Raw genomic sequence first — 18,600 nt, 5'->3', positions numbered from 1 at the left:
CCTTGTTTCAGATTCCTTTTCAAGCAAGAATGGAATATGTCTGCAGCTGGGCGTTCCCTGTGCATCGCCAGTGCCCCTGGGGGAATACCTCTCCTCTGATGGGTGTTCTGAGCAGGGAATAAATACCAAAAGCCTTACTCAGAGAGAGGGAGGGAGGGAGAGCTCTTACAATTGCTCACTACCTTCCTCCAGGAGATGCAGTGATCTCCAGCAAGGGAAAATCCCAGTGTGATATAAAAATATTTGCTGATCAGTGCTAGAACTTTCCAGAAACTGAAAGGAATTTGGAGTTCAGAAAAATTAGGCCAACCAGAGTTTGGGCTAAGTTTTAAAACTCATAAAGATGTCTGGGGAAAAGAACGGACTAATTGATTATACTTGCAATTTCTGTAGCACACAGACAACCCCTGATAAGATTATTAGCCTGTAACTTCTGCTTTGCAACTTGGAAGTCCACAAGAACGTGCATGCATCAATTAATGTGCCAAGATTCCCCAGTGAGGCTTGTGACAGGCAAGAGCCCATATATAATGACATTTCAGATGGTTAGCTGGCTCACCCATTGTCTAGTTTTTTGGGTCTTTAAGCAGAGAAGAAGAAGAAGAAGAAGAAGAAGAAGAAGAAGAAGAAGAAGAAGAAGAAGAAGAGGAGGAGGAGGAGTTTGGATTTGATATCCTGCTTTATCACTACCCTAAGGAGTCTCAAAGCGGCTAACATTCTCCTTTCCCTTCCTCCCCCACAACAAACACTCTGTGAGGTGAGTGGGGCTGAGAGACTTCAGAGAAGTGTGAGTAGCACAAGGTCACCCAGCAGCTGCACGTGGAGGAGCGGAGACGCGAACCCGGTTCCCCAGATTACGAGACTACCGCTCTTAACCACTACACCACGCTGGCTCCAGTGCGGGACAGCCTCGCCACCAGCTCTCTGTTCTTCTCAGGTTGGTCTTAACCTGGTGTTTATGGAATAGGTTTGCCATCTTTTTTCTGACAAGGTCGGGCTGTCAAAAAAGTCCAACAAAAATGGAAAATGAAGTGGAAATTGCTGCAGTTAGTGTGTTTGTCTGTGCTCAGAAATGGAAGTCACTAAAGTGAATCTGATTGATCTTTCTTCACATCACTGTTGTTTTTAGGTCCACATATGATGTGTAATGAATGACATTTTTACACTGTTTTGATGCTTCGTTTATATTGAAATGAATTACGTAAATTACATAAATAGGTAAGTTATATAACTTACATGAAATTTGCAGACTTTGTATTTGGCAGAAACCAAACTGCAGCACAATAGAAACATCATTGATTGTAAGAAATACAAGTTGGAACACAAACTGCCCACCTTCTTACATCCCTGGACCCAGGGCTTGGCAAAGCCTGGGTGTAGTGGTTAGAGCAGGGGTCACCAGCCTTTTTGGGCCTGTGGGCACATTTGCAAATTGGAAAAATTATTGTGGGCACCACATACACATTGCAATCTATTCTATTGGCTACATCAGAATGCTTCTCTGATGTCTAATTCCAGCAAGGGGAGAGGAGACTGTGGGCACCAGGAAAGGAGGGCACATGTGGCAACCCCTGAGTTAGAATGCCATACTAGCTCTAGGGACATCCATATTCAAATCCACAGGCAGCCATGACACACACTGGGTCAGTCATCATCTCTCAACCTAACCAACCATGTAGGGTTGTTGTGAGCTTAAAAGAGAAGGGAGGAAATTAATCATGAAAACCAGCATGAGCTCCTTGGAGGAAAGGTGCGATATACATGTAATGCAAGTAAGTAAGTAAGTAAGTAAGTAAGTAAGTAAGGACTGAATTTCTACCAGGGCTCAACACTAGAACCCATTTTCAGTAGCAGGGACAAGGCCTTGAACGCATGAAGGCATAGTTAACAAAAGTGCATCTGAACATGTGAGCATGTACAGAGTACTTTTCTCTCTTCCTGCTGGGCAACAGTTCTCTTGCCACGAAGCATTCCCTTTCAGCAAGAGGTTGAAGTGTTTATCTAGGCTGAAAGATTCCACAAAAAGGCCATTCTCCTTTGAGGATCCTGTAGAAAGGAGTTTCAGCAAAGTGTGGCTTGTCCCACTGCTGCAGCACTAGACTGCAGCACCAGAAGCTGCACCCATCCAAATTCACCCCGGGCTCTTGCATTATCAACTAGAACTTGGTCTGCCCATATGCAAGAGATTTCCTTTCACCCACTGTAACAAAGATAGCGTTAACTCATGTGCATGTGTGTGTGCCACCAGTTTGGTGCTGTCAGATGCAACCAGATGCATGCCTGGTGTCTCCCCACTGTTACCAGTCTAACTAAGTTGTGCCTCCTGCCACATCCTAGCAAAGGTGATGTCAGGGAAACCACAGCATCGCATGCAAGACCCTTCTATGTCATGCAGTTACTCCAGTGTGCTTGATGTAACGTAGCCTAACACTGTGCTAAAACCTCTCATGTGCCCTTCCCAAAGAAGCAGAGACGTTTGGATTTTGCTTGGTGTCTGTTCTGCTCCCACGGCATGTGGCCACTTGCTTCCCTAGGGGGGTGTTTGTTCAAACCTGGGCTTATTGGTAAACAGCATCAAATGGGAAATGGCTTCCATGGAATGCAGAGCTCTTTTTAAACGTGATCAGAAAGAAGCTTTGTTAATGGTTTTGCTGCAAGGTTGCCAGATTGCATCCTGGAGGTGCCACTTTTACCTTCCTGGGTTCTGTCCCTCACCTTCTTCCCACTGACAAAACTAGAATGCTGCTGGCTTTGGCACACAGAGGAGGAAGAGAAAGGAGAAGGCACAGGCCTTCCCGCTGTACTGCTAAAGGTAAAATAAACCTCTCCTGTTTACAGCCCAGCAATCTTACTGATGACTTTTCTGACTAACAGCCTCAGACACATCAAAAGACTGCATGGAGATTGGTCCACTGGGGCAAAAGGGCCATTGCAGTCTACCCACAGCCAGCTCCCACCTGCCCGCTGTCACAGTTACAGTGGGTGGCTCTGCCTGTCACTGGCTCTACCTCTACCAGCTAGAGAGCTTGTATGACAAGCTAGGATGCAAGAACTTAGTTTACTGGCCCTTATGTAAGATGTGTGTCATGTTCCAGTCTTTAAAATTAATTTGTTCAAAAGAAGAAAAAAAGGCAGGCAGTTCACCCAGTGTTTTGTGGAATATGGTGAGATCAGATGGGAGATTTGATCCATTTTGCAGCATTTATTTTGATTTAAGTTGGGGTTCTGATGTTTCATCAGATGAGTCTTTGGTCTGATCCAGCAAGGCTCTTCTCGTGATGTATGTCTGTGCATGTGTTGGCGGGAGGGATTAGTAGAATGCCTGCTGCTGTCCTTCCTCACAAGCTATATCAAGCACCCTCTGGTGTATGTTCCTTGCTGGACAGGTGAGCACTGTGCAGCTGTTGCAGGGGGTGAGCGCTGCGGGATTAGTAGCTTGAGCTAGGGGCAGGGCTGCTTTGGGAACGTGCATTATCATCAGCGGTGGCCAAGCGAGATCACAGGCTCCCAGCCAAACCCCCTTGCTTTGAGCTTGCCAACGGATGCTGAGTTCAAAGGGCTGAGGTGTGATTGATGTGTGAAGATAATTCTCCCCCCTGCTTTCCCCAGCAGCATGTGCGCTCGCGCGCACACACACACACTCACTCCTCCTTTCCCCAGCCTGCAAAGTGGTTGTGGAGAATGCTGATGGGAACAGAGGGATCCCACATGGGTTTAGGAAGAGGCCAGAACATTTAAGGACTGGGGCAGGCAGAATGAGGTGTGTGAGGGCACTGAGCTTAGACCTTACCATGAGGCAACTCCGGCCAACTGCCCTTCAGAAGAAGGCAAACCGCATGTTTGCTTCAGCATACCCTCCAACATTTCTCCAATGAAAATAGGGACATCCTAAGGAAAAGTGGGACATTCCAGGGTCAAATCAGAAACCATGATGGTTTCTGTAAATCCCAGACTTTCTCTGGAAAATAGGGACACTTGGAAGGTCTGCTTCAGGACTGAGAGGATCAGACAGATTTTGCCTCTGATACAGTTACAAATGAGAAGGAAACACGAATGGGTTGATGCTATCAGGATGCACGTCTCGGCAGTGCCGGGAACTGATGAGACTTACATCTCATGGATCAGGTGTGGGAGCAGCAACCACACATTGAGACCCAGGGGCCAAGGCTCAGTTTAAAAGGCACACTGAGAGACTAGTAGGGGTAGCCATTTGGCAGGGCCAAGGGAGAAAAGATTGTGTTAGAGTGCATGTAAGGGAGAAAAGAAGAGAGAGGAATTAGAATGCCAGCAAAGGCACAGGATCTAGCCAGAAGTGTGAGGAGGACCCAAGAGAACTAGAGGCAGTAGCAAGTGGTGGGGGAAGTCATCTTCATAATTTGCACAGGACACAAAATGTTTTTAAAGTTGCTCCTGAGCAGAATATTCTAGACTCTCTCTAGCAGATCAGATGTAAGCTTTCATATCAAACTCACAACTTAACTGTGACACAGCACCAGTGGCCAGTATAATCAGCAAGAGTCCTCCATCAACAGTTGTTTCAAGACTGAAAAGGGAATTCTCTGCACTCATATGGAACAGATTAGCAGAACAGATTAATCCATACCCAGTGGAGGCCGGCCCATGAAGATGAATGAGGCACTGCCCTACCAGCCTCAGTCTGCCATCAGCCAGCTCCCACCTGCCTGACTTCTAACTTCCACCCCGTCCAGGGGGTGGCACTGCCTGCCAACTTCCTCTTCCTTAGTCTTTCCTATGTGGAACTCAACCAGAGAGACTAGAATAACTTGGCTCTGCCTGTCATTGGCTCTGGCTCCACCTATTGTTGGCCTTCCACCTTACCAATGTTCACGGAGACCAGCTACCACCACTATGCAGACCCATAAGCAGAGAGTTGAAGGAACTTGAGGCACCAGGCCAAGATGAGCAAGCTCACAGGGCTAAAGGATGAGCTACACTACTTAAGACTTTGTAGAAGCATGGAAAACAAAGACGGCCAGCCTATGCAGATGTCTCTGTGTGTACATGTACATGCACATATGTTTCTTCTGGACAGAACAGCAATAAGACCCAGCTGAAGGCAAAACTATTCCTGAGGTTGACATCTTTTTTCTTGACAGCAGCTCTGGGCACTTCCACACAACACTTTATTGTGGCCTCTGTGCAGCATCCACATCCACATGACGGCAGCCTCATCAAAGTGCCACCCCATATTTTCTTGCTATTAGATTAGGATTTACCGTTTCGGTGGAAAATCTGATAAGTAAAACAAACAAAATTTAACAGGCACTCTGCTCCCGAGTTCCTCTGCAGCTTGAGCACACTGAGAGCTTGTGGAAGGAGGGGCTGGCAAGGTAAGCTTCCAGAGGTGCCAATATTGTAGTGAGCATTGTGGTAGACGTCTCTCCCCTCCCCAATTCATCCATCTAGAGGCCCTAGAGAATCTCGTGTGCCCCTCCATAGATAGAAAGGCCTTCCAGGTGCTGAGGTTCCTCCCACAACCTTTGGCTGAGTGCAAATTAAATAAATAAATAAAAGCTGACAGCTCCAGAATGTGAAACCAAGATACCACCCACCACCAACCAACCTGTAGCGCTTTGGAGCCTTATGAAACAAGGTTGCAGGGAGCTCCTCCCTGGCGAGGCCTGTGCACCGTGCCCCTGGCTAGACTGGTGCACCCTGCCCACTCTTCCCTTCCCTTCCCGTCTGGTGTTCCTTTTGCAGAGCCTCAGGGCCAACATTATAGGCAGGGTGGGGATTTATCAGACAGCACCAGATACCAATAGGGTGACTCATCGTTACCCAGCCCATGCAGGGCAAAGCGGGCAACAAGGGCTGTTTAGGATGCAACAGCTTGCTTCTCACCAGAATCACCACCACATAAGCACAGGCCCTGAATTCTTTGCACATTCTGCCCATACATTGGGACCCCAGGCTGCCCACCTAAAAGGGTCGTTGGGCATTCGTAGCCAGCAAGCAAGAACACGGTGTAACTTGGGACTCTTTCCAGAGCCTTGCCACTGCCCCATTGACGCGTGGGAAGCCTTTCCCTCCTGTTACTAAATGATCATTCTGCTCCTCTTGTGCTTTTCCAAATTAGGAAATGTTGAGGTCCTCCCCAGTGCCACCCCTGTTCCCCTTTCCTAAGTACAGCAGATTCTTGGACAGGATTAGAGACACCACTGCAGCCTTGATCCAGCAAACATTTTCCAGCTGCAGCAGCAGTCCTCAGAATTTGCAAGTGCCGTGGCAAACGCCCCACACAAATAATCTCAGCAGCCCATGCATGTTGAAACCATAAATACAACATTCCCAGTGTGAAGGCTGCCTGATGGACCACCCATCAGAATGAGTGCCATGGAGCTCAACTGCTGAGCTTTGGATGGAGAGACTGGCATGTTTCTTTCCAGGGGGCCCCCATGTGCTCTTTTTCCTGCAGTTCCATTTTGCAGATTTGGCATAAACCAAAGCACCCACATGTGAGCTATTGTGAGATGCCATGCAAAGCAAGTAGACATCCCTAGGCTTCACCCAACAACAAATCTTATGTCTCCATCATTACACCCTCAGACACACACCATCTCTGATTCACTTTTATTCTCACAATAATAAAATAATTTACCAACCACAGTTACCATCATACTACATGCCTACAGTGCCTGTATGGGACACTGGAGTCAGAGGTCTCTGTGCCCCCACCCTTCCATCTCTTGCTAGAAACATTTATTTTAAACAAACTCAGCATTTTTAATTTCTCTCTCTCTCCTGAATAACAAAGATACTAACGGCAACCAAAACAGGTCTTGAATTGGTCCAACGTGAAATGTGGCAGCTGGTACAGCTCAGTCGGTAGAGCACAAGGCTCTTAATCTCAGTGTCGTGGGTTTGAGCCCCATGTTGGGTGAAAGATTCCTGCATTTCAGGGTGTTAGACTAGATGACCCTCATGGTCCCTTCCAACTCTACAATTCTATGATTTCAACCCAGGATTTAAAAAAAGAAAAAACAGGTATTTTGTTCTGTAAGGGCTGCCGGCCACCTGAATGATCCCAGTGCGGGATTAGTAAGATACATCACGGGGGGAGGACTGAGTGAGGTTCTGCAGAAGGAACCTATGTAGGTGTCTCCTGGGCCTTCAAACCACAGCTGGAGATGCCAGTGGCCAGAAGCAGCTGGAGTTAATGTCTGGGATTCCAGCTAAGCCCACTGGCGTGCAGCTCTTTGTGCTTCAGAGGTGCCAGGCTCGCGACTAACGCCCATGTACAACCGAACCCCTTGAGTGCTCATGCACAAGTCAGAAAGGAGGAGAGGAAGTGCCAGGGAGATGATGTGAAACACAAACGTGCCAGGCTGCCCAAGCCGTGCCTCCTGCTTTCTGCAGGGCTCCACTGTGCCCAGTAGAAACCGCAGAGTCTCTGGAGCGTCCAGCAGAGGCCGTGGTCTTCATTTGCAGACGCTGACCCACTCCGTGAGCCGGCACTCCTCGCAGGCCACGAAGCAGCACCAATGGAACTTGCAGTTGCATCGCTCGCTGCGTGTCTGCCGCAGGATGTTGTGTCCCCGCCCACAGCACAGGCTCTCGCAGTTGTCCATGCCCGGGCTGGTCTTGTTGCATAAGCGCCCTTGCGTCCCCATGGAGTCCAGTGCCGGCTCCCGCTCACAAAAGTCCGGTGACTTCTCAAAGTAGATCAGGTCGCTGATGCCGGCCCGGCGCCTCTGGCGGGCGTGGCTCAGCTCCATCTGTCCTGTGTTCCTGTTGTGGGGCCGGATTAGCATGGCCCCATAGAAGCGCTCCTTGAGCAGGGAGCCTACCAGGCGGAACTCAGGGGTCACCTGCCAGCATGTCTTCAGTTGGCAGCTCCCCGAGGTGCCGTGGCACTTGCATTTCCTCCGCATGTTCTCCATCACCACCTGCCAGGGGCACAAGCAGACAGTGGTTAACAGAATTCAGCTAAGGCTTTGCCTTGCACTGCAGTTTCATATTCCCCTCTAGCACACCTTGTTCCCAATGGGCAGCTTGGCTTTGCCATCCCTTGGAACCAGTGTATGCTGCTGGGGCAAAGGGCTCTCTGTGCAGTTTTGCCCAGTTGAAACAAGTGGCCACACAAAGGGTTCTCCAATGGCTTGCTTCATCTTTCTGGGCCAAGGAGACCCACCAGAGCTCAAACTGCTACTTTCACAAAGCCAGATAGCACAAATCATGAATACAGCAGCAGCCCAACTTTCCAGGTTGAAAGAACAGGACTAAAATTGTATATAAAACATGGCTAACACGCAAACTAAAACCAAATATAAACAAAAGCATCATTACAAACAGTGTTAGCATCAATAACTGTTTAACACAAATGTAACTGCGGGCTCTTCCACACTTCCGCTTGTGCCGTCCCTAGAAAGCACAGATCCCAGCAGTTTTCCACTTGACCCACTCCTTTCCAAGGAAAACCCCGCTCTTTAGCAATAGAATGGAACAAATGGCAATCTGGGGGAAACCCAAATTTCCATTTGCTCCAACTGAGCACTAAAGAGTGGTTTTCCCTAGGGGAAAACAGCAGAACAAGAGGAAGTATGGATTCGCCCTAAATCATGTGTCTGGATGGGCTTCCCAAAACATATTTTTTTCAGACAGGTATCAAAGCGTTCATCCGCACTTCCCCTTCCTTTGCTCTTTCCAGGCACACTCTGTGATTTAAAGCTCCATGTCCAAGTGCCCTTTCCCCTGTCCCTTCTGGAACTTTCCCTGTGAAAACCTGCTCTTTAAAGCCCCATTGGAGCAAGCATCAATTTGTGGAAAACCCGAATTAATGTTTGCACTAGTTCAACTTTAAACAGTGGGGTTTCATGGGGAAAGCTCGGGGCAAAAAAAACAAAAAAAAACTACTTGGACACAGAGTGCCTCTGCCTGGAAAGAGCAGGGCAAAATGTAAGTGTGGATAGGCCCTTAAGCAGTATAGTAGAGGCACCTGCCTAACGTCAACTGGCAGAGAGTTCCAGAGTCACACTGACACAGCCGCCACACCAAAGTGCAGAATTAACATTCTACGGCACTTGTAAAAAGTGCAAGTAACACAGATCAAAGTGATCCAGTAGGCACATAGAGGGAAAGGCTTAGGAAAATTAGTCCCAAGTTGTTAAGGGCTGTAACAGCTTGAACTCAGCCTGGTACATCTGAATTTCAATAATGTGATTAATCATTGTCACATATAACGGAGGGAGGAGAGGTCCTTCCGCATGTGGGATGTAGGTGTGAGCGGCATTTGCCCTTCCCAGGATTCCATATAAATAGATCCAAACTGTTCCCAGTTGCTATGGTGTTCATTAAGAGGTGGGATGAGGATAGTTTGTTCAACCCTGTATGGGTGCAGCTGTTGTACCTGGTTACATGCAGCGACGTGCGGTCAGGGATTACACGGCTGCAAGAGGGTAGGGCTGTTTGCAGAGTGAGAATGAAAGATGAAGCTGATGCTCTAAAATTATGCATCAGTAACTCAGATTTAGACAACATTCATATCACAGGATCTTTTCATTTAAAAAGAAAGAGAAAAAAGCTGGCTTTTTAAAAAGGTACTTATCTCCCCCTCCCCAACACACTTTATTTTGGAGTCTTGCTGCGAAGTACACAGGGCACTAAGGTTCCTTTCTGTAACTATAAAGGCAAGAAATGTGAAAGCTGCCTTTCGTGATTTCTGCAGGAAAAAACTAAAGCTAAAATGCAATTTTAAAAAATGGAAGCTGCAAATATGAACAGCACAATGTGTAATCACCCCTCCCTCTCAAATGGAAAGGTGTGTGTGTATACTACTTCCAAGTATTGAGCAACTGCATAGACAAAGGCCACAGAAGAGACATTTGAGTTTTGTTTTGGATTCCAAATTTCTGGTTCTGCGAGAAGAAATGTAACTTTCAACATCCTGATTTGGTTTCCCAAGCTCTAACTATTGCAACTGTGTTTATTCTGAGTTTTACTTGATCTGAAGCTCCATCTGGGACTCTGGACTGAAATGATTATTGTTATTAAAGTGGGCCCTGCCCAAGTTTATCATCTGAAGATCAAAACGAGACACATTAGGGAGGAAAGAAAAAGAAAAAGGGGAAGGAGCAGGGTCAATCAAGACTCTTCAGAATAAAAACAAGAGAAAATGAGTTGTTTGCCAGGTGGAAGGGCGAGAAATGGGATCCATGCAGGGAACAGAGAGTGCAGTTTAGGACTGATTAAAGGGCTGGAAACTGTAGAAAGAAGGGTCTAAGCAGCAATGCAGAGAGAAAGAAGAAAGGATTGATACAGAAGAGGAGAACATTGAGATATCTGAATATACTCACAAGAGGTTTAAAGCTAAAACAGGGAGAAAGAAAGACTGCTGCAAGCTCATCGGGATAACCAGCATAAATGATCTCCCTCCAGTACAGAGAAGAGCTGCCTACTCACTGTATGGCCAACGATCTCCAGGATCTTGAGGGAGCATGCTTTTGCCCACCTGCCTGGTACCTATACTGAATGTTCAAATGTGTTCTCGCTACTAGAAAAAAAGTCCCGAAGCTGAGATACACCAGGGATGGGGGGTGGGAGTGGAATCACCAACTAGAGAAGGGTTGGGGGAAACTGGTTCTCCAGCTGCTGATGAATTGCAACGTCCATCATCCTTGACCATTGGGCCATGGTGACTGGGGCTGTCAGGAGTTCAGTAACATCTGAAGGGCCAGAGATTCCCTGCCCCTGAGCTAGACGGTCCGGCCGTAGCATCTATCTCATATTATGTTTGGATCCAGCTAAGATGACTGGTTTGGCACTGGGATGCAGAAGACCTTGGGGCTAATAGAGAATTAGATATATTGTACAACAGAAGCTTCCACTTGATTGGCATGTAATGAGGCCCTGAAGGTTAAGTTAACTCTCTGTTTGACCTTGCATGTATGCTTGGAAGGCCTAGGTCAGGTGTGGGGTACCTTTGGCCCTCCAGCTGCTGCCGAACTACAACTCCCATCATCCTTGGCTATGGATCACACATGCTGGGCTGATGGGAGTTGTAGTTCAGCAACATGTGGCAGGCCAAAGGTACCCCATCACTGGTCCAAGTATATTGGGAGGAGAATGCCTGAAAAGAAAGCAGTTGGGAGGGAGGGTCAGCAGTGGCTTTGGTGTAAAGGGCAGGGGGCTTGAGTTCCTCTAGGAATAAAGATGGGTAACAAGGTGTGATTCCCTGCATAATATCATTTTAAATAAGTGGAACAAGCCTCAGCCTGGGATTGCTTAATGGTGGATTCATCCTGGCTCAAGATGCGTGGGTGAAAAGACTCGTGAAGGATGTCCTTTTGCTGGCTTCCTGGACGGAAGTGCCCTTGTGTGAGGTTGCTTCTACCCAAGGAAAAGCCCATGTGCAAAGGTGGTGGGAGGTGCTGTGGAGAGAGGCAATGTTCTTTATCCAAGTTTGGATAGGTTGCTAGGCAGAGAAGCCTACTTGCTGCTTGAATGCAGCTCGCCCATCACATGCTGCTCCCTCCCTCTAAGATCTGGAGGGTACAGGATTATGGCCCCCTGCCTGTTATGTGTACTGAGGCCTGGAGCAGTGGTGGAGTATGCTTGTACCTCCCCGACCGTCAGGCAGGCATGTTCCAACCAGGGAAGAGGTGACTGCCTCCAGCCTGGGAAATCCCGTCTTCCTAATGGGTGGGCAAGGCAGGAGAGAGCTGGGACTGACAGAGTAAACTGATGCCACTTAGCCCAGACACCACTATTAAAGGGGCAAAAGCCTTGCCCTCTTTGGCATCTGGCCACCCTACACCATATCTATAGTCTCTGGAGCAGATCCTACAAATGGACCCACATAGTCTCTTTGCCTTTCACTGCTGCTTGATGGCATGCAAGAACACAGCTCCACCTTATGAATTTCTGTCTGCCTCAAATGGCTATTCAAAGCACAACGTAAGGAAACAACAATAACTGTTCTATCTTGTGTCTGTTCTTGGAACAACAGGCAAGAGTGGACAAGATGGGGGCCTTGGGAAGCCCAGCTGCAAGTCTGCGCCTATCTATGTAACCTGTTTGAGGGGCAATTGGCAACACACCATTTCTCAGCATGATATACCTCACTGGGATGTGTAAGGAAAAATAGAACAAATGCTGTAAAGCTCTTTATACACTGTTCTTGCTACTGGCTTGGACTTACGGCAGTCTTTTCTGCTCTGTTTGCAAGCAGGAAACTATTAATATCAGCGAACCGGAGAGGCATTCCAATACATAGCAGATTCTACCACAAGCGAATTAAGAATGTTATCAGGAAAACTGCCAATGTCTGTAAGTGTGTGTGTGTGTGTGTGTGTGTGTGTGTGTGTGTGTGTGAATGAAACAGTTTGCTACCCACCAAGCTAAACTCAATGTACCAATGAGGTACACCTACCAGGTGTTTTGACAATCACCTCACTCCTGCACATCCAGGTAGGGGCAAAAACAAGTGTTATCAGGCTCCTGGCAACCCATAGCACACTTTTTATGGCAAGTCACTAAGTGTGCAGACCTGCTCCATTTAGCTATATGCCACCTGCTCCTGCATGCATGCTATAGTAATTGTCAGGCAAGTGCATGTGTGGAGGGAGAAAATGGGACTTTGTTTATTCTGTACAGTGGTACCTCAGGTTACAAACGCTTCAGGTTACAGACGCTTCAGGTTACAGACTCTGCTAACCCAGAAATAGTACCTCAGGTTAAGAACTTTGCTTCAGGGTGAGAACAGAAATCATGCTCTGGTGGTGTAGCGGCAGCAGGAGGCCCCATTAGCTAAAGTGGTGCTTCAGGTTAAGAACAGTTTCAGGTTAAGAACAGACCTCTGGAACAAATTAAGTTCTTAACCAGAGGTACCACTGTATATAATTGTGTACCAAAAATCCTGTTTCCATTGGACACAACTTTCAGCATATCTTGGATTGCGCTATCTTGACTTCTGTTCACACAAGTTTAGCATAGAGCCCACACCCATTGTCTCCTACTCTTTGGCCAGATAGCCAGGCATTTGCCTGGTTTATTTCTTGCTTACTGTGAACTGGTTCAAATATCCAGAAACAGCATTGAGTGCAGCAGGACATAATAGTATATGGCTTTAAGTCTGAAGGGGGTAGGTGTGGGTTTGTGCAGCAGGTCACCTTCACTTCTAGCAACCTGAGACAGCAGTGCTTTAAAAAATAAGATTCTCCATATTCAAGGGCAGTATAACCCTGATTAATGGGTGCTGGTAGCAAGGAACAGGGAGAGGCTAGAGCCTTTTTAGAAGCTTGCCAGGGTGACCTGGCTGGTGACAAGAGGACTGGACCAGATGGGACTTTTGGTCTGATCCAACAAGGCAAGTTATGTCCTTCATGGGTGCAGCTCTAGCCTTGCTAGCTCAGAGTTTTCCTAATGCCACAGCAATGCCAGTTGCCACAGATCCATCCCTTAACCAAGCACAGCTGCAGCACGGACTGCTCCTCCGTGCCCCTTAGAGAGACAAAAGGGGCCAGGGCAGGCACATGATACCAGCCTGCAGAGCAAGCCAGTGCCATCTCCCCACCAAGTGCTAGCACCGCTGCTTGCACAGATTTGATGGCAAGATCAGCCACACACACCCCACACATGCTGAAAGCAGCAAGCACCACCCCCTGCTATGCAAGAACACTGTAATAAAGGAAATTAGCACCAAATTACAGAGCACTAATAGGCTGGAGCCATTATCCCCCTTGCAACCCACCTAGTGGTTTGGAAACCATTTCCTGTGTGCTTCCCCTACTGGGGAAGGGTGCTGGGGAACAAAGTTCCCATCCTGCCCAAGGCAGGGGCTTCCCGAAGGAACCGGCGGGAGGACAATGCTGCTCGCCCTCCAGAGCCATCTTTCCTAAATCAGAGCTCTGTCTATACCATGCAGAGGGGATAACAAAAGGTCATTCACAGCAACCAGGCAGGGGCATGTCTTTCTCTCCCCCACCTCCACTCACTCTCCAGCCCATTACGCTGAGCTTGAAAGTACAACTGTTCAAAGGACACCTAATCTCAAAGAACAGCTGCACAGTACAAGCCTATTGCATGTTTACTTGAATGAAAATCCCACCAAGTTCAATGAAACTTACTTCCAAGTAAGTGTATATATAGGATTGCAGCTGTAGTGGTTTTTTTTTTTCTTTTTAAAGAAACAAACCATGAAGAGTCTTTTCTCTGGCAAGGGATCTACTGCAATTCTGTCAGCAAGGGACAGTTTCTGCAAGTGGGTGGAACACCCACCAGCATGTTCCAGGAAAGGCTTCGTAGGAGAAGCCAGAATGTGGGTCTCCTTGAATAGTGCTGGTAGGAGCCAAGGTATAGTTTCTTCACTCCCAATATTCTACCCTTTAGGTCACAAAGAAAGCGTCCAGTGGAAAACTGGTCCCAGGAGGGAGAAGGGCAGAGGGAATCAAAATGCTTTTTTAAAGAAAAAGATGCTTAACATGGTAAGAAATTGGGGACAAGTATCCCATCATCTTGGGCCAGTTCTAAAAAATCCTATTAGGGCTCCTCAAAATATGCCTAGTTTGTTCATATTAAGTAGAATTGCCTCTTTATTAAATTAACTTGCAACTGAGAGATGTCCCATTCCTCCCTCCCAGGTCTCCCCTCTAAAACCCACCACAAGAGCACCTTGAGAGCCAGGTTACAGGTCTGAAAGGTCTTTTCTGAAAAATGCTCTCTTGTGGAGCACGTCCTATGCCAGCCAGTAAACTCCAGTGAGGGTAACCCAATGGCAGCATAAGGCTGGCAGAGGTAGGCAGCAAAGCGCTGCGATCAGTGCCCACTAGCTAAGTCCGATACACCATTTCAATACACTGTAGCAATACTACATTGGGGCACTGTGGGCAGAGCAGTCCCAGCCAGGGTACCTGGGTGTCAATGTAATGCAAACTGTGCAGCTGCCATGTGTCATTGCCAGGCCCAATCACCATTCTTGGATATATGCCTCTTTGACAGGGCCTTTTGTGGCTCCTGTGCTGCGTGGATCTTACTCTGCTGTCTCCTGGCAGTGACCATCGTCTTCTCATTGCACGCCTATCAAACACATTGATATCATGTACACACAAACACACACACCACCATTCTCCTGCTTCAAAGCAATTTCAGGTTAGTCCTAAGAGATGAAAGAAAGCCACACATTTTGGCTGGATATAGCAGTCAAACACTGGTTCTAGCAACAAGGTGAGCCTTTCTGCTCCACAGGAGTAAAATAAGTGCATTCTTTTTACCTGCCACTGGTCAAAAGAGCTTCACAAAGCGAAGATCAATGGGCAAGGTGCATTTGTAGCCAGTGTTCAAAACTCCCATTGTTCTAGGCACATTTTGCGACAGAGAATTTCATTAGGGTAAGCGGTTTCTGAGCTCTGGGCGCAGTACTGTGTCTAAGATTTCAGATTAAAACTGCAGAGTGGAAGGAAAGGAAGACCTTTTTCTGCCTCCCCACTTCCAGCTACTGTGTAAAGACTGGAGAAGAGACCCTCTTAATAATATTAGGGGGTGGGCAGGGGAAGGACTAGACCATGTGAAAAATGAACATAGTATTTTAGTTGCAGTTCATTTATTTTCAGCTTTGTATTCTTGTTATTAAAAAAGGCGCCTAGACATTCTGTTGTTGCGCCCATAACCTAGGTTTAAGGTGCCATTTAGCTTCTAGCTTCCATATCTCAGTTTCTAACACTGTTTGTAGCAATCCCTCCTTCCCAGCTGTTGGACCTTCTTTGCCAACCAAGTTTATGCAGCTACTGGGGCGATGGAATAAAAACTTGCCCACAGTATCTTTGCTTACTTTATTTTTAAATAATAATCAAACAGCTGCAAAACACCCCTTCTCACCACCATTCCTCACCAGTACTCAACAGTATTCTATAACAGTACACACTACACCAATTGATCAACTTAAATACATTTTTCAAATAAACAATTACCCTATCAAATCGCTGCATTCGGTGCACTAGGTAAACTCCCCCAGCTAATTAGTTAAATTGTTAAGATACCTCAGGTGCGCTAAATTGTCAAAAGCTCACAGATGTGCTGCCATGCAGGTTATAATTACAAACACACACACCTGAGTAGCACAACTGACCACATCAATATTAAGAAAACCCAACACCAGCTCCTAACACTGATACGGGATCCTAGTATGCGACTCACTCTAACATCTCTTTTATAGAGACACTTTCTGCCTCCTTGTTTCGCTTCCAGTGTTTTGAAAAATGGGTAACCCTTTGGTGGAACACACTCAAGGCTTTCCTTGCCAGTCACTAGAATTAAATTTCTGACTGCCACTAGCAGTCAGATGTATCGACTCTTGGGGATCCAGCTCCTTTCCTCACTGAAGCACAATATCTTATACGTCATAATATATTATACATCATGTATCCCCTCCGCAGATTTTTTGATTTTTTTTAAAGGAGATTCCAAGATCAGCCTGGGCATATTGTTCCATCCAAGTATCCCATACATAACCTCGATTTCCCTGGATTTCAAAAGCACTGATTCTTATACCAACCTTGGTGGAACAATGGTTCTCCTAAATGCACAGATACAAAGCAGTGGCAGAGTGGTCTGACTCTGATGGATTAGGCAGAGAGTGCAGGGCTCCTTCCCCCTTGTCAAGGAGCCAAAAGGTCAGAGTTAGGGCAGGCTTGTTTACAGGAGGAAGGCTTAACCTGTATTAGCAGTCATTAACCTGGATTAGATTTCTCCTATATCAACACAGCAAGGGCATTTGAACTGCAGATTTTACCATTCCATCTCAAAGGAATGATAGAGAGAAAGGAAAACACTTCAGGCCAGTGATTTTCAACCAGTGCGTTGTGGCACCCTGGGATGCCTTGAATGATGGTCGGGGTGCCTGCCTCTGTCCCTCTTTCCTTCCTTCCCTGCTTCCTCTGATGCCCTCTCATGTCTCTGCCTCTCAAAGGCTTGTACTGCTGTTTGTTGCAGCAGCCCTTGGCAGTGCTGGCATGAAGTGGTCTTGCTTAACACATACGTGAGTTAGTTCTCAGTGGTATATATCAGTGGGACAGTCACTTGCTTTTCCAATGGATTCTTAAAACAGTCCTATTGGACCAACTCCCCAGCTCAATGCATACCTGCTTATTGTGTGAGAGGACTCCTGCACCTTTTACGATTTACACAGAAGGCAAAGCTTTACCATGTATGGCTTTTCACATCAAAGTCATGCAGAGGCAGAAAAGCCACCCATGACCCCTTCTAGACAATTATTGTAAGGCACTGGAGCACTTTCAGGATCTGGATGTGCCAGCCTTCAGTACTTGTAATTGATGAACTCATATAAATAGAAGTTGGCCCTATATGACTGGACATCTCTTTTGTATACCTTATTTTGAGATTACTTATAAGTAACATGACACAGTTCATGGGCTTCCTTCTATCCTAATGTGATGTATCTCAAGTACTGATGTTCACTGGGGCTGACTTTATAGTTAGGAATGGTGAATCCAAAACAGAGTTCAATTTACCATACATACATTGTGGCCACTTCACGTAATTGGTACTTTAAACATATATCATAAAATAAACTGATGAGCAAAAGACTGAAGGCTGTTATGATGCGCAACAATCCTAAATTACTGCAGATTGTCTTCTGAGTTCAACAATGCAATTTTTAGGAACATTTCTTTTTAGGATGCAGACTGAGATGTAATAGAGGAAGTGGATGTGCTGGCAGAAGTCATTTTAAAGTAACAAGCTTTTTTGTCTGCAGTCATGCATCTATATTATTTAATTTGCAATGTTAAGCACTGCTCAGTTTTCACTTGCATATACTACCCTTGAGGATGTCTGGTGCACTAAGCTATAATTAGAACACTATTTCTCTTAAATTACAAAAAAAATGCATTGTTAAGTAATCGTTCTCTCTAAAATATGGAACACATTATACTAGTGCTTGAACACCTGCACTGGCTTCCTGCTGCTTTCCAGGAACAATTCAAAGTGCTGGTTTTGAATTTTGACCTAAACAACTGAAGTTAAAATGAAATTAAGGTGTCTCCAATACTTACTTCTACACTTGCACAGAGTGGTCACAGATTACACACAGCTCTGTTCACAGGTATCAAGTGCAGCCAAAAGCTATTTTTGCTGAAGAACTTTGTCTATGATAGACAAATGATAGTAGCCTCAAGTACAGTGGTGTCCAAACTTTTTTCAAAGAGGGCCAGATTTGATGAAGTGAAGGGCCGTGAGGGCCGACCAAAGGGCCGACCAAGGTTGTTGACTTTTTTTTAGGATTTTACCCCAGGAAATAAACTGCCACAGGGGCCGGATTAGGCCCCTGAAATGGACTTTGGACATGCCTGCCTTAATAGGTCCTCCGATCAATCATCTTGCTGCATAAATTAATCCATCCAAATGCTTGCCTAACACTTCCAGACTGTTGCCATTTTCAGGTGAGATTCAGGTAGGATTCATATACCATCAAATTCAGGTTGTGCAATTATAGTTGATTGGAAAGTCAACTAACAAACCCACCTGCCAAAAGATAAGACTTTTGGAAATAAGGGAAGTGATGGGATAATGCACTGGAAAGTGTGGGAGGTGAGGTGACACTGCATCAAAGCAAGTGTGGGATAACAC

At 46.4% G+C, this 18,600-nt stretch overlaps 1 protein-coding gene across 1 annotated transcript in view; it reads right to left on the bottom strand.

Annotated features, from left to right (window-relative positions):
• Window positions 1-6,574: 6,574 nt before the first annotated feature.
• WNT10A (Wnt family member 10A) overlaps window positions 6,575-18,600 on the bottom strand; it is a 44,993-nt gene continuing 32,967 nt past the window's right edge. The window contains exon 4 of the mRNA XM_028741797.2: window positions 6,575-7,907. Within this exon, the coding sequence (XP_028597630.1) occupies window positions 7,440-7,907 (468 nt within the window). The 3' untranslated portion in view covers window positions 6,575-7,439. The remainder of the gene's footprint in view (window positions 7,908-18,600) is intronic.

Source organism: Podarcis muralis, chromosome 1, assembly GCF_964188315.1.
Source record: "Podarcis muralis chromosome 1, rPodMur119.hap1.1, whole genome shotgun sequence".
Lineage (NCBI taxonomy): Eukaryota > Metazoa > Chordata > Lepidosauria > Squamata > Lacertidae > Podarcis > Podarcis muralis.
Note: the sequence above shows the minus strand (reverse complement) of the source record. Positions and strands in the feature narration are given on the sequence as shown.